This window comes from Tursiops truncatus, chromosome 2 (genome assembly GCF_011762595.2).
Source record: "Tursiops truncatus isolate mTurTru1 chromosome 2, mTurTru1.mat.Y, whole genome shotgun sequence".
Classification (NCBI taxonomy): Eukaryota; Metazoa; Chordata; class Mammalia; order Artiodactyla; family Delphinidae; genus Tursiops; species Tursiops truncatus.
Window position 1 is genome coordinate 2,723,952 of NC_047035.1, and position 12,477 is coordinate 2,736,428.

Here is a 12,477-nt window from a genome sequence, read left to right on the forward strand (position 1 = left end):
CGTCTTCGTGGGCGGCCAGTGCAGGAATGGCCTCAAGACCACCCGGTAACGTCTGACAGGATGCAGGTCACTGAGTGCCGTGTTCTGTAATCTTGACCGTGAGTGACCTGGCGGGGACGCCCGAGGTTCCTGCGTTCTCCCCTGATTCCAGCTCTTTCTCCACCTTTGTGCTCTCGTCTCACCTCCATGCACAGTACAGATGCCAAGTCAGTTTTAGAGCTGCCAAAAGTAATTCAGTGACTTTGAGGCTGGAGAGCTAGAAGTGTGGCCTGCTTGTCCCAAGCCCCGTCCGAGCATGCGTGTGTTCTGCCCCTTCTCCTGTTCCCCGGGGGGCGGGGCTGCGGGGCGCTAATCGGTCCCAGCCTACCGAGGAGGCCCCTGAGGGCCACGTGGTGAGGTGACCTGCACAAACTGCACAGCAGAGTCTGGCTTCACACTTGGACTGTCAGACTCCACGGTCCATGTTCTCGCCACTGATTTAACTTTTTAGTTCAAATTTTTCTTTAGACTGGACATCTCAGTTTATCACTTTATCAGTAAGTCGTACGCACAGATCTCTCCTGGCTCCCTGCAGATGAAGCCCCACATGCTCACAAGTAAGAAGAGCTGCCCCAGAAGCCCCCATGTGGGGGAAGGTCCTCTGAGTCGCTTCAGGGCCCTCTGGTTTCTCTGACCATCTTTTTCGCGTGTGGCACTCAGAAGGCCTCATGGTTTGTCTGAGATGTCACTTCTGGGACAGTTTGGTGACTGGTTCCAGCATCTTTTGTCTGTTTCCTAAACCCTGTTGTATTTTCTTTTTTGTGTTCAAAAGAACAGGTGTGATCAGAGAGCCCATATGGAATCTGTAATAGCAGCATAGCAGAAGCTTTTTAGAAATTTACCTTCAGTTAAGCGTAACGTGAGGAAGATTAACCCTGGAAGGTAGAAGGACCAGGAACCAGGGCTGAGCCAGAGCCACCTGCCAGCTCTGCGTGCCCGCCCGGGCGAGGCTGTGTGATGACAGCATGCTGGGACCCCAGCCTTGCGCCTCCCCTGGCAGGATGGCGGGATGCAGCCCCCACCGCTGCTTTCTCTCAGATAGTTCAGATATTTTTTACCGCTGTCCTAAACGTGGGAAAGGCCCCTTAAACTTCGGGTGCCACAGGGCCACCAGTCCTCGGTCTCACACGTCTGGTTCGCTGGGAGGGTTTTCCGTCACGACCTGAGGATGTCCCATCCCTTAGCGGGGAAGGGGAGAGACAGCACCAGCTCCCCAGCTCATTGCAGGAGAATAACTGTCGTTTTACCACATGTGTGTTCAGACCCGATTCCAGGAGGGCGGCCTGAAAGCAGCCCCAGAGTGAGCCAGCACCCCTGCCCAAAGCCCAGCAGCCGTCTCTGGGTGGAGATTTAAGTGTTTACCCAGAAATCTGACCTTTGGCATCTCTGAAAGAAGGGATTTGCCTTAAGAAACAAGACATTAGGCCCCTGCCTGGATTTCAGATGTTTCGAGCCTGAAGTGACAGGGTTCTGCAGTAGTTGTATAAGAAAGCTAAAGGGGAAGCCAGGTGTTTAAACAGGTCACCTTCGGCACCTATGGCGACGGTACTGAAATGCTGTTTAGTTTCAGGAGTGGAGGTAAAGCGTTCAGCCGTCTGTTGTGTTTGTCTGAACCTTCAAGTGAAGGTTCCCTCTAGAGTGAGGGGCAGGGCCCCTGCGGCCTGGGCCGTTGCACCCCACGCTGGGCGGGCAGCCCCCAGCACTGGGGGGGGGGCGGGCCCGGGCTCACCACTCTGCTCCGTGTGCGCCAGGTTGCAGCCCCGCACACGTCACGGTCTACAGTGAGTACGGCGTGGACGTCTTTGACGTACGCACCATGGAGTGGGTCCAGACCATCGGCCTGCGCAGGGTAAGGCCCAGCGGTGCCCGGCCCCTCCCCCGGCCGCCCCCCCCGCCCCCCCCCCAGCAGCCAGCCTCCCTCTCTGGTTTCCAACGCAGATCCGGCCACTGAACTTGGAGGGCAGCCTCAACCTCCTCAACTGCGAGCCTCCCCGCCTGATCTACTTCAAGAGCAAGTTCTCAGGTGAGCCCTTCTCGGGGGGAGCAGACGACGGGGGCTGGAGGGGGCCTGCCTGGGAGTCAGTGGCCCCGTGGCCCTCCCCCCGGCCCCACGGAGCCACAGCGGCCTTTCCTTGTCCTGCAGGAGCGGCTCTCAACGTGCCCGACACCTCTGACAACAGCAGGAAGCAGATGCTGCGGACCAGAAGCAAAAGGCGGTTTGTCTTCAAGGTGCCGGAGGAGGAGAGGCTGCAGCAGCGGCGGTAGGAGCCTGGCTGGGGGCTGCGCTGGGCCCAGAGGACCCCGACGCCTTCCTGAACCTCACGGTGTTTCCTTTCCCCAGAGAGATGCTCAGAGACCCGGAGCTGAGATCCAAGATGATCTCCAACCCCACCAACTTCAACCACGTGGCCCACATGGGCCCAGGCGACGGGATGCAGGTGCTCATGGACCTGCCTCTGGTGAGCCCGCGGGTGCTGTCCCCTGCCCTCCCCACACCCCGGCTCCCCTGTGGCTCCTGCCTGTGTGCTCCTGAGGTGTCTGTCACCGTCTCAGTCTGTTAGGGGTTTGTGAGAAATAGCTGTCAGCGGTGCTAAAACATCTCAGTATATGGGCACGTAGCATACTTCGTGGGGTTTTTTTTTTTCCCTTAAAAAATGTGTTTTCTGTAGAATTTGACTTGGCCTAAAGTCACTATTGCCAATTCTTAGCTCAAAACTGACCTGATGCCGCTGTCCAGAGGTCCTTCCCAGCCCGTTTTGCCTGTCGAGGCCCAGGGCCCCGGCCTGCTCGTGCTGCAGACTTTGCACTTGGCCTGCGCGCTCTGCCCGGGGCCCGGCTGTGCTCCCCCAGGGCGTGCTCACGTGCTCACGTGCTATTCTCTCTGCCCAGAGCGCCATGCCCCCCTCCCAGGAGGAGAGGCCGGGCCCTGCTCCCGCCAGCCTGTCCCGCCAGCCTCCGCCCAGGAACAAGCCCTACATCTCGTGGCCCTCATCAGGTACCAGGGGTGCCCGGGGCAGGGCCTGGATGCTGGGACTCCAGGCTTTCAGTTCGTCTCTGAACTGTTTTCCCCGAGATGATCAATGGCTGCCTGTGTTCCGTAGGTGGATCTGAGCCTGGCGTGGCTATGCCTCTAAGAAGTATGTCTGATCCCGACCAGGATTTTGACAAAGAGGTAAGACTTGCCCAGTTACAAGGGACAAGGCCTGGGGTCTGCAGCTCCACACGTGCAGGAGACTCGAAGCAGCTGTTCTTTGGAGAAAGAGACTCCATCTCCCCTGCAGCGGCCACGTAGGGCCCCAGTGGTCACCAGCCCCCCCGGAGCTCCCCACTCATGACCGCTCAGGCTGAGCCAAGGCCGGGAGGAGGGAGGACGTGGACCCTGTGGCTGTGTGTTGGGAGAAAGATGTGGATTCTCGCCTCCAGGTCATGGCCTCAGGGAGACCGAGGCCTCTGCGGCCTGGTGCTGGGCCTCCTTCCAGGCCCTGCTCCCGAGTCACCTGGTCCCTTGCCCCCAGCCATGGCTGCCCGAGGCTGGGCCAGCCCCAGGAGGATGCCGCTGAGAGCTCAGGAGGCATCAGGAGGGGGGCCAAGGAGCTGCTGGGGCCCGGCTCTCCTCCTGGGCACTGACTGCGGGTGAAAGATGAAAGCCCTCCTGTGAAAAGTGCAGGAAGGCTTCTCCCGTCTAGACTCTTCCGTGTACTTTTATGCACGTGGCTGTAACACGTCAGTAGGCACGTTCCTTTTAAAGCACAGGTGGCCTCACGTGTCTTGCTCTCTCCTCCTCTGACTGCCCCCTGGGATCGGAGCGTGGGGGGCCAGGTGGGGGCATCCCTGGCTCAGGTGTTCTTGGGCTTTCAGACCCAGCTCCAGGTGGCAGTGTCCTTGGTTCCCTGTGTGTGTGGTGGGGGAGGAGGATGGGAAGAATGGCAGCCTGAGGGCTGTGCCCCAGCAGCGCTTTTGTGGGAAGGAGGACAGAGGCTGGCTGCGCTGGCTGTTCTAGCAGCCTCAGCACCGACGGCACGTCCTCACGGGGGCTGCTAAGCTGACAGCGGGAACCAGAAGGGCTTCGCCTCACGGGGTCCTCACCTTCCTGGCGTGGCCAGCTTTTCAGGTGTGGATCGGCTGCTGCTTCCTCTGGGTCCACGTTTGCGCCCTTTACCCGTCTTCTCTTGAGTCACCATGCTTTCCTCTTAACTCGTTTATAGAAACTCTTCATAGGTTGTGGGTGTTAATCTGTTGCAGGTACTTTTCCCCTTACTGCTGACTTTTTAATTTTGTCTTCAATTGTAAGGGCATTGTCATACAGAAATATTTAATTCTCGTACAGTCTAGTCTTTATCTTTTTAATTAAGATAAACATTCTCTTGTAGTCTGAGAGCTTGGTAGGGTTTTCTGTTTGTCATTACGTCGTGAAAGTGTCTGCGAGGGGGTGTGAGAGTGAGTGTGTGTGTCTTAGCATGTGTGTGCGTGCGCAAGGAGCTGAGCTGCTTCTTTTTAAGGTACATGACACGCTGGCCCTGCACCACTTCCTTCCTTCCAACTTGAAGTGTTACCCTTTATTATTTGTTAAATTCCTTTGTTTACGTATCTCTATCCCTGGAGCCTCTGCTGCACCACCTGTAACCTGAGAGCCGGTAGAGCACATCTCTTCATTCCCACTTTTCAAAACACTTTCTTAGCTTCTCCTTCAAATAAATTTTAAAATATTTTTAGGGGCTTCCCTGGTGGTGCAGTGGTTAAGAATCTGCCTGCCAATGCAAGGGACACGGGTTTGAGCCCTGGTCCGGGAAGATCACACATGCCGTGGAGCAACTAAGCCCGCGAGCCACAACTACTGAGCCCACACGCCTAGAGCCCCTGTTCCGCAGCAGAGAAGCCACCACAATGAGAAGCCTACACGCCGCAGCTAGAGAAAGCCCGCGTGCAGCAACGGCGACCCAACGCAGCCAAAAATAAGTTAAAATTTTTTTTAGATTATGGAGCTTGTTGACTCCATCATAATCTAAAAAAAGTGAAAATTGTGTTGAGCTTTTCTCTGGGATTGTGTTGGATTTGTAGATTAATTTGGGGGCCGCTCACCATCCTGACCTTCTCTGTGTAGGAACACTGCACGTCTCTCCCCTTGATGGGCTCCCTCTTGCAGGTTGCACGTGTTGGTGGCTAATAAGTTCATTCTTAAGCATCCCAAGGTTCTTGTTGCCATTGTGCATAGAGTATGATCCTCTTAATGTGGGACAGTGAGAGATTCAGCTGGTGAACATTTTGATGCCAGTTTTCCCGTCTGTGTTTATCAGTGAGGTTATCTGTGCCTTCTTTTCTGAGCTGCTCTCTTTAGCTGTCTTCAGGGCTGCACCCGCCTCAACTCTGGCTTAGGAAATCCGGATCTCTTAGTTGCCATCATACAGGGGTTTTCTTTTCCTGGAAGGTTTCATAGGCCTCCCTTAAAAGGGCCTGAGGTTGATGGCTAGAGAGGTCGGTCTTCTGGGGGTTTTTTTCTTATTTTTTCCCCTGCAACTATCTGTTTTGAAAATTTTCAAACTTCCAGGAAAGTTGCAAGAATGGTAGAGTGAATAACGCACATGAGCTGTACCTGACCCATTTTCCCCATTTGGGTTTTTGGGGAGGAACCAGCAGAAAGTGAGTTGCAGTATTACCCACCCCTAAGTACTTACCCCGCACCTCCCTTGGGAGGGCGTCTCCCCGCTGCCCGGTGACGTCCTGTTCCTAAACCTAGAATCCAGCCAGGGCCACGCGCTGCGTTTAGTAGGCACAGCTCTTTAGTCTTCAGTCCACTGTGCAGTTTGTTTACAAAAAGTGCAGTTTTTTTTGCAAAACGTTCCTCAGTCAAGGCTTGCCTGGTTTTTTGAATTGGGTAAACAGTGAAAAGGCTCCGCACCTGTCTCCCAGCCGCCCGGTTCTCCCCAGGGACCAACAAACAAGTGTGTATGAGGGTGCGTCCTGACTGCACACATCGTACCCTTTATCTGAGAGCAAGGCTGATCCCTCACATGACCAAACACAGTACAGCTGCCATACTGATGAAGCCACCTGCGTGTCCCCATAATGTCCTTAAGCACCTTTGCTGGCGCGGGACCCAGTCCCCAAGCACGCGTGGCATTTAGCTGCCTCATCTCTTTGGCCCCTTTACTCTGGAACAGGCCCTCAGCCTGTCTGGCATAAAGCACATCTTCTAGAACACTCCTCAGTTTGCGTGTCTGACATTTCCTTGTCTTTTGAGATTTGGGTTGTGTGTCCCAGGATGGAGTACGGCACACAGGACGTGGTGTCCTTCTTGGGGTGTTGCATCCTGAGGTACATGGCATCTGTTTGTCCTGTACTGACCTGTTTGTTCCTCTTTTTAAGTTTATTTAAGTGAAATTCACATAACAGAAAGTAACCATTTAAAAGTCAACAATTCGGACTTCCCTGGTGGTTCAGTGGTTAAGGATCCACCTGCCAATGCAGGGGACACGGGTTTAATCCCTTCCAGGAAGATCCCACATTCCGTGGGGCAACTAAGCCCGTGAGCCACAACTACTGAGCCTGCGCTCTGGAGCCCTGAGCCACAACTACTGGGTCCACGTGCCACAGCTGCTGAAGCCCGTGCGCCTAGAGCCCGTGCTCCACAACAAGAGAAGCCACCGCAGTGAGAAGCCCGCGCACCGCAACGAAGAATAGCCCCTGCTCGCCGCAACTAGAGAAAGCCCGCCTGCAGCAAGCCCGCGCGCAACGAAGACCCAACGCAGCCAAAAATTAAAGAAGTCAACAATTCAGTGGCTGTTCAGTACATTCACAGTGTTGTACAACCACCAGCTCTGTCTACTCAGAACACTTCCATCACTGCAAGATAAAACCCCTACCCGCTGAGCAGTTTCTCCTCAATTCCTGCCTCCCCCCAGCTCCTGGCTACCACCAGTCTTAACAATCTAGGGATTTGCCTGTTCTGGGCATTTCATATAAGTGGAATGAATCAGACAGTACATGGCCTTTTGTGTCTGGCTTCTTCCACTCAGCATCATGTTTTCAAGGTTCATCCATGTTGTAGCGTGTATCAGTAAGTTGTTTCTTTTTATTGTCAAATAGTCCAGTGGATAGATGGACCACATCTTACGTACTCATTGGTTGTTAGGAATAGTGCACTAGGAACAGCTGCGTACATGTATTTGTTTTGAGTACATGTTTTCACTTCTTTGGGGTATGTACCTAGGAGTGGGATTGCTGGGTCATATGGCGGCTCTACTTCTAACTTTTTGAGGAACCACAGCAGCTGTACCATTTTACATTCCCACCAGCAAATGTACAAGGGTTGAGTCCACATCTTTGCCAACACTTACTTTTTTTCTTACGAGAAAATTTTTTTTCAATAGCCATCCTAGCAGGTGTGAAGTTGTATTTCATTGTGGTTTTGGTTTGCATTTCCCTAATGATTAGTGATGTTGAGCATCTTTTTCATGGGCTTATTGGCCATTTGTGTACCTTCTTTGGAGAAATGTCTATTCAAGTCTTTTGCCCATTTTTAAATTGGATTATTTGTCTTTTTGTTGTTGGGTTGTAAGAGATTTTTATATGATATGGATAGGGAATTCCCTGGGGGTCCAGTGGTTGGGACTTGGCATTTTCACTGCTGTGGCCCGGGTCCATCCCTGGTCTGGGAACTAAGATCCCATAAGTTGTGTGGTGTGGCACAGCCAAAAAAAAGGATACCAGACACTTATCAGATATGTGATTTGCAAATACTTTTTTCACGTTCTTTTGGGTTGTCTTTTCACAATTCTCTGTGTCTTTCAGTGTACAGAAGTTTCTAATTTTGGTGAAGTCCAGTTTTTCTGTTTTTTTCTTTTGTTGCTCGTGCTTTGGATGTTATACCTAAGAATCCATTGCCAAGTTCAAGGTTATGAAGATTTAGTCTGTTTTCTTCTTCAGAGTTTTATGGTTTTAGCTTTTGTTTAGGTCTTTTTTACATTTTGAGCTAGTTTTTGTGTGTGGTGTGAGGTAGGGGTCCAGTTTAATTCTTTTGCAGGTGAATATCCAGCACCATTTGTTCCTTCCCCCATTGAATGGTCTTGGCACCCTTGTTAAAAATCCGTTGACCACAGGTTTATAGATACATTTCTGGACTCTCAGCTCTATTGCATTGGTCTTTATATTAATACTACCACGCTGTATTTGATTACTGTTGCTTTGTAGTATGTTTTGAAGTTGTAAGTTTGGGAAGTGTGAGTCCTCCCACTTTTTCTTAGTATTGTTTTCACTATTCTGAGTCCTTTGCAATTCTGTATGAATTTGAGGATTGGCTTTTCCATTTCTGCCCCTCCCCAAAAAAATCCGTTGGAATTTCAGTAAAGATTGCATTGAATCTGTAGGTTGATCATGTCGGGGAATATTGCCATCTTTACAGTAGTCTTCCAATCCATGAACATAGGGTGCCCTTCCGGTTATTTAGGTGGTCTTTCATTTCTTTCAGCGATGTTTTATAGTCTCAGTGTACAGATCTTTCACCTTCTTGGTTAAATTTATTCCTAGCTGTATTTTATCCTTTTGGATGCTATTGTAAATGGCATTGTTTTCTTAATTTCCTTTTCACAGTGTTTATTGCTGATGTCTAGAAACACAGCTGACTTTTGTGTGTTGATCTTGTACCCTGCAGCTTTACTGAGTTTGTTCTTTGTGGAGTTCTTTAGGATTTTCTGTCTGTACAGAGTCGTGTCAGCTGTGAAGAGAGGTGCTTTTACTTCTTCCTTTCCAGCTTGGATGCCATTTTTTCTGGCCCTGGCTGGAACTGGGAGCACAGTGTCGAATAGCAGCGGTGAAAGCAGCAGCCTGGTCTTGTTCCTGCGCTGAGCGGGGAGCTTTGCCTTTCACCGCCAGGTGTGAAGTTAACTGTGGGCTGCTCACGGACACCCTTTGTCATGTTGAGAAAGGTCCTCTCTGTTCCTCATGCTTTTATCGTGAAAGGGCTTCACGTCTGTGACCTCTGACTGCTTGGTTGCCATGCTGTCTGGTTTCTTCACTGTGGAGTTACTCCTTTTTGGAATAGTTACTGAGTCATTTGTGGGGTTGGGCCTTGGTTTATGATCTCTCACCAGCAAGGACCACGTGACAAGCTTGCAGAGCGTGCTCTCATGACAAGAATGGAGCCAGCAGGGGCTACACCTGCCCAGGCAGCATCGCCTCCACAGGCCCAGGGCCATGGTTCTCACGCTGTCCCTCTTTGTCTTCACAGCCTGATTCGGATTCCACCAAACACTCGACTCCATCGAACAGCTCCAACCCCAGCGGCCCACCAAGCCCCAACTCCCCCCACAGGAGCCAGCTCCCCCTTGAAGGCCTGGAGCAGCCGTCCTGCGATGCCTGAAGCTGCCGGTCACCGCAGCGGGGCCGGGGGCCCAGGTGGCCTCCTGTCAGTGCCAAGACTGAGCTGACCCTCCAGTGTTGTCCAAGGAAATGTAGAATCGATTTGTAGATACGGAGATGAAGAAAATACTTTATTATAATAATGATTGGCTTTATGCCGCACCGAGGCGGTAGGCCAGATCTGCTCATCTGCACAGCTGTTCCGTTTGCACACGAAGGACCGCCTGCGGCCCCTCCTGCCCAGAACCAGCTGAGGCAGTGCGGGGGGCCCGTGACGCCAGCCTCCTGCAGACCCCAGTGGTGCCGGGGGGCTCTGCAGGAAGCAGGCAGCTCGGGACGGCCTCGGTGCCGCGTCTGTTCCCTGTTCCCTGAAACTGTTTCCTAGGACCTTAGGAGAATAGTAGGAAGTTGTGTATCATTCCCAATGTCCCTAGAGTTTTGAAGACAGAGGAAAGTGGAGCTTAGTTTGTGGCCTTTTTATTCATTTAGCCATTACATAGTCAGATGCAGAAGTCCTTCTGCCGACCTTGTAGCCATGGACAGAGGCCCATTCAAGTGAAGCCTGCCCTGTCCTGGTCCCTCATGTGTGTCAGTCCGTTTCCGGTCACAACCACGAAGTGTCACCCGTATCTACTACTGTGAAGTCAGCTGTGCTCCGTTTCCCGCTCGCTTCCACAGCTCTGCCTCCTGCTGTAAAACCAGTGAGTGTCGTGCAGCCGGGCCCCGAGGCCTGCGGGCCGAGAGGAGGCCAGAGCCCCGGGTAGCCCCGCGGCAGGTGCCAGGACCCCCGCCCCGCATGGAGCCCCGTGATCAGTGCCCTTCCGGATCGTGTAGACTCGCCGCCACACTCCACCCGGTGGGCCGGCCGCAGCGCCCGCGTGTACCTGCCTGCCTTCCCCGCGGCATTTGTGAGTATCAGGCAGCCTCCTGTCTCTGTAAAGGCTTGCGATTAACTTGCCCCGCTGGGCTTCTCCCTGTTCTCCCGCCGGTCGATGTTCTCGGTGGCAACGCTGTTGAAGACGTGCACTTACCTTGAGTCGGCACTGAGTGACCTGGGCACCGTGGCCTGCCTGTGCGTGTCACACGCCCAGCACCCGCCTGCCCGCCCCCTGGGCCTTCTGCTGGGGCTGGCACCTGCTGGGGGTTCTGGTTTTTACTTTTTTAATGTAAGTCTGAGTCTTTGTAATTATTGAATTGTGAGAACATTTTTGAACAATTTACCTGTCAATAAAGCAGAAGACGGCAGTTTTAAAGTTCTCAGTGGTTTGTCTGAATGTGACCACCTGTCACCTGGTGTCTGCCCTCCCCCCCCCCCCCCAGTAGCACCCTGTGCTGGAAAGCACCGTCTTACCTGTGGAAGCCATTCTTGGTCATTTGCTCAGGCGGGGTCCACACTAAAGGTTCGTGTCCACGTGGCAGGAACCAGCCGCCAGAGCTGGGACCTCTTGCCTGCCAACGTCACGATGGGGGCCTCCTGGGGACACCCTGCACCATGGTAGGCAGGGTCAGGGGTGGCCCACTGGCTGGAGAGGGGGGCCGTCTGGCCAAGTGTCCGTGCCAGGACAGGCAGATGGGCATTCAGCCTGAGAGCAGCAGGTGCCCTCCAGGGCCAGGGCAGGGCGGGGCCGGCTGCTGCACCGGGGACCCCAGTGCTGGGAAAGGGCGATGTGCCCATGAGCCCACAAGGCAGAGCAACGCCCCGGGAGGGAAGCTGCGTGGGACAGACGCACGCACACGCTGGCCCTTCGGCAGCCCCGGGGGTAGGGTGGGGCAGACCACCCCCAGGAGGGGGAGCTCATGGGGAGGCTGGGCTGGATGGGTGGCCACACTGGGGGCTCTGGCCCCCAGGGCGGGGAGCAGCCTGCGGTGAGTTGGGTTTCATCGTTTGCTCTGACCCCCAGTAAGCTCTGGTAACGGCACCTGCCGAAGAGGGTGGTGCGAGGATACAGTAGAGCACAGACAGCAGCCGGGTGCCTGGCAGGTGATGCTCGGGGAGCGTCCTGGGCACCCTTGCGGCTCCGCCAGTCAGCACAGCCTGGGCTCCGCAGCCCAAACAAACAGCCCCGCCGCCGGCGGGGACCCAGGCCCGTCTCACTGTGGGCCTCCATTCTCACAGCTGGGGAAGGAGCATGGCAAATTCTAGGAGCAGACACAATCCTCCCACCTGTCCCTGAAAGGAGACCACCCAAAGCACAGGCAGAGACAATTGACTGAAATCACAGCACCTGGAAAACTGAAAAGCGAGCATAGGCCAGTGGTGAGCGGCCACGCGGGCAGCCGGGGCCTCGGGGTCAGAGATGATGGGATTGGACATTGGCCCTCCCTCCGTCTGATGTCTGACCCACGTGAGGTGAGCACCTCTCACAGCTCTGAAACACGGGTGCTGAAGCGTCAGTCGTTTTTTAAATGAAATATTAGCTATTGCAGCAGCTACACAGCACCGAGTAACAACATGGGTGAGCTTCACAGGCAGGATACTGACCACAGAGCACGGCTTCGCGACTGACGGAAACTAACTCACAAGCAAATTCACTGTTTGTTAGAGGCTCGCACGTGGTTACCCTTGGTGGGGGGGGGGAGCGAGGGGGGATGTTTTCAGATGCTGCTTACACAGAAGTGTCCCTGACAGTTCAAGCTGGGCATCCGTCAGTACAACTTTACACACACACACACACACACACGATTCACCGTCCCACTGCTGCCCCATCAAGCACCTACCAAGTGAGTGTCCTACTCAGAGCGGCTCAGTCCCGACACCCACCCTCCGGGTCAGAGCTGCCCTCAGAAGGGAGAGGGCGAGGCCTGGCCCTGCAGCGATGGACACCAAACAGCCCCCACCCAGCAGGACGCACCTGCCAGCTCTCTGACACGCTCCACCACTGTGGCGGGCGGCTCTGCCCCTGCCCCCAGCAGAGGGAACAGATCTACTGTGTCCCTAGGACCGCTCCTCCGGGCAGCCCAGTCTGCCGGAAGTCCAGGTCCACCTGGCTGGCCCTGGGTCCGAGCAGCTTGGCATGAGGTAGGGAAGCACCTGGCAGCTCACTTATCCACCCTCCTTGGTGCCTCACTCGGATTTGCCTCTCC

General features: G+C 54.2%; 1 protein-coding gene across 4 annotated transcripts in view; it reads left to right on the forward strand.

Annotated features, from left to right (window-relative positions):
- Positions 1 to 10,649, forward strand: part of CDC42BPB (CDC42 binding protein kinase beta) — a 121,824-nt gene extending 111,175 nt beyond the window's left edge. For 3 of the 4 annotated variants that reach the window (XM_073800009.1, XM_073800008.1, XM_033850579.2), the window contains 7 exons: positions 1,791 to 1,888; positions 1,978 to 2,062; positions 2,183 to 2,300; positions 2,381 to 2,498; positions 2,929 to 3,034; positions 3,141 to 3,211; positions 9,263 to 10,649. In XM_073800009.1, the coding sequence (XP_073656110.1) occupies positions 1,791 to 1,888; positions 1,978 to 2,062; positions 2,183 to 2,300; positions 2,381 to 2,498; positions 2,929 to 3,034; positions 3,141 to 3,211; positions 9,263 to 9,394 (728 nt within the window). In that variant the 3' untranslated portion in view covers positions 9,395 to 10,649. Of the gene's footprint in view, positions 1 to 1,790; positions 1,889 to 1,977; positions 2,063 to 2,182; positions 2,301 to 2,380; positions 2,499 to 2,928; positions 3,035 to 3,140; positions 3,212 to 9,262 lie in introns of those variants that run through there. The other variant, XR_012329820.1, reaches the window with a different exon arrangement.
- The last annotated feature ends 1,828 nt before the right edge of the window (positions 10,650 to 12,477 follow it).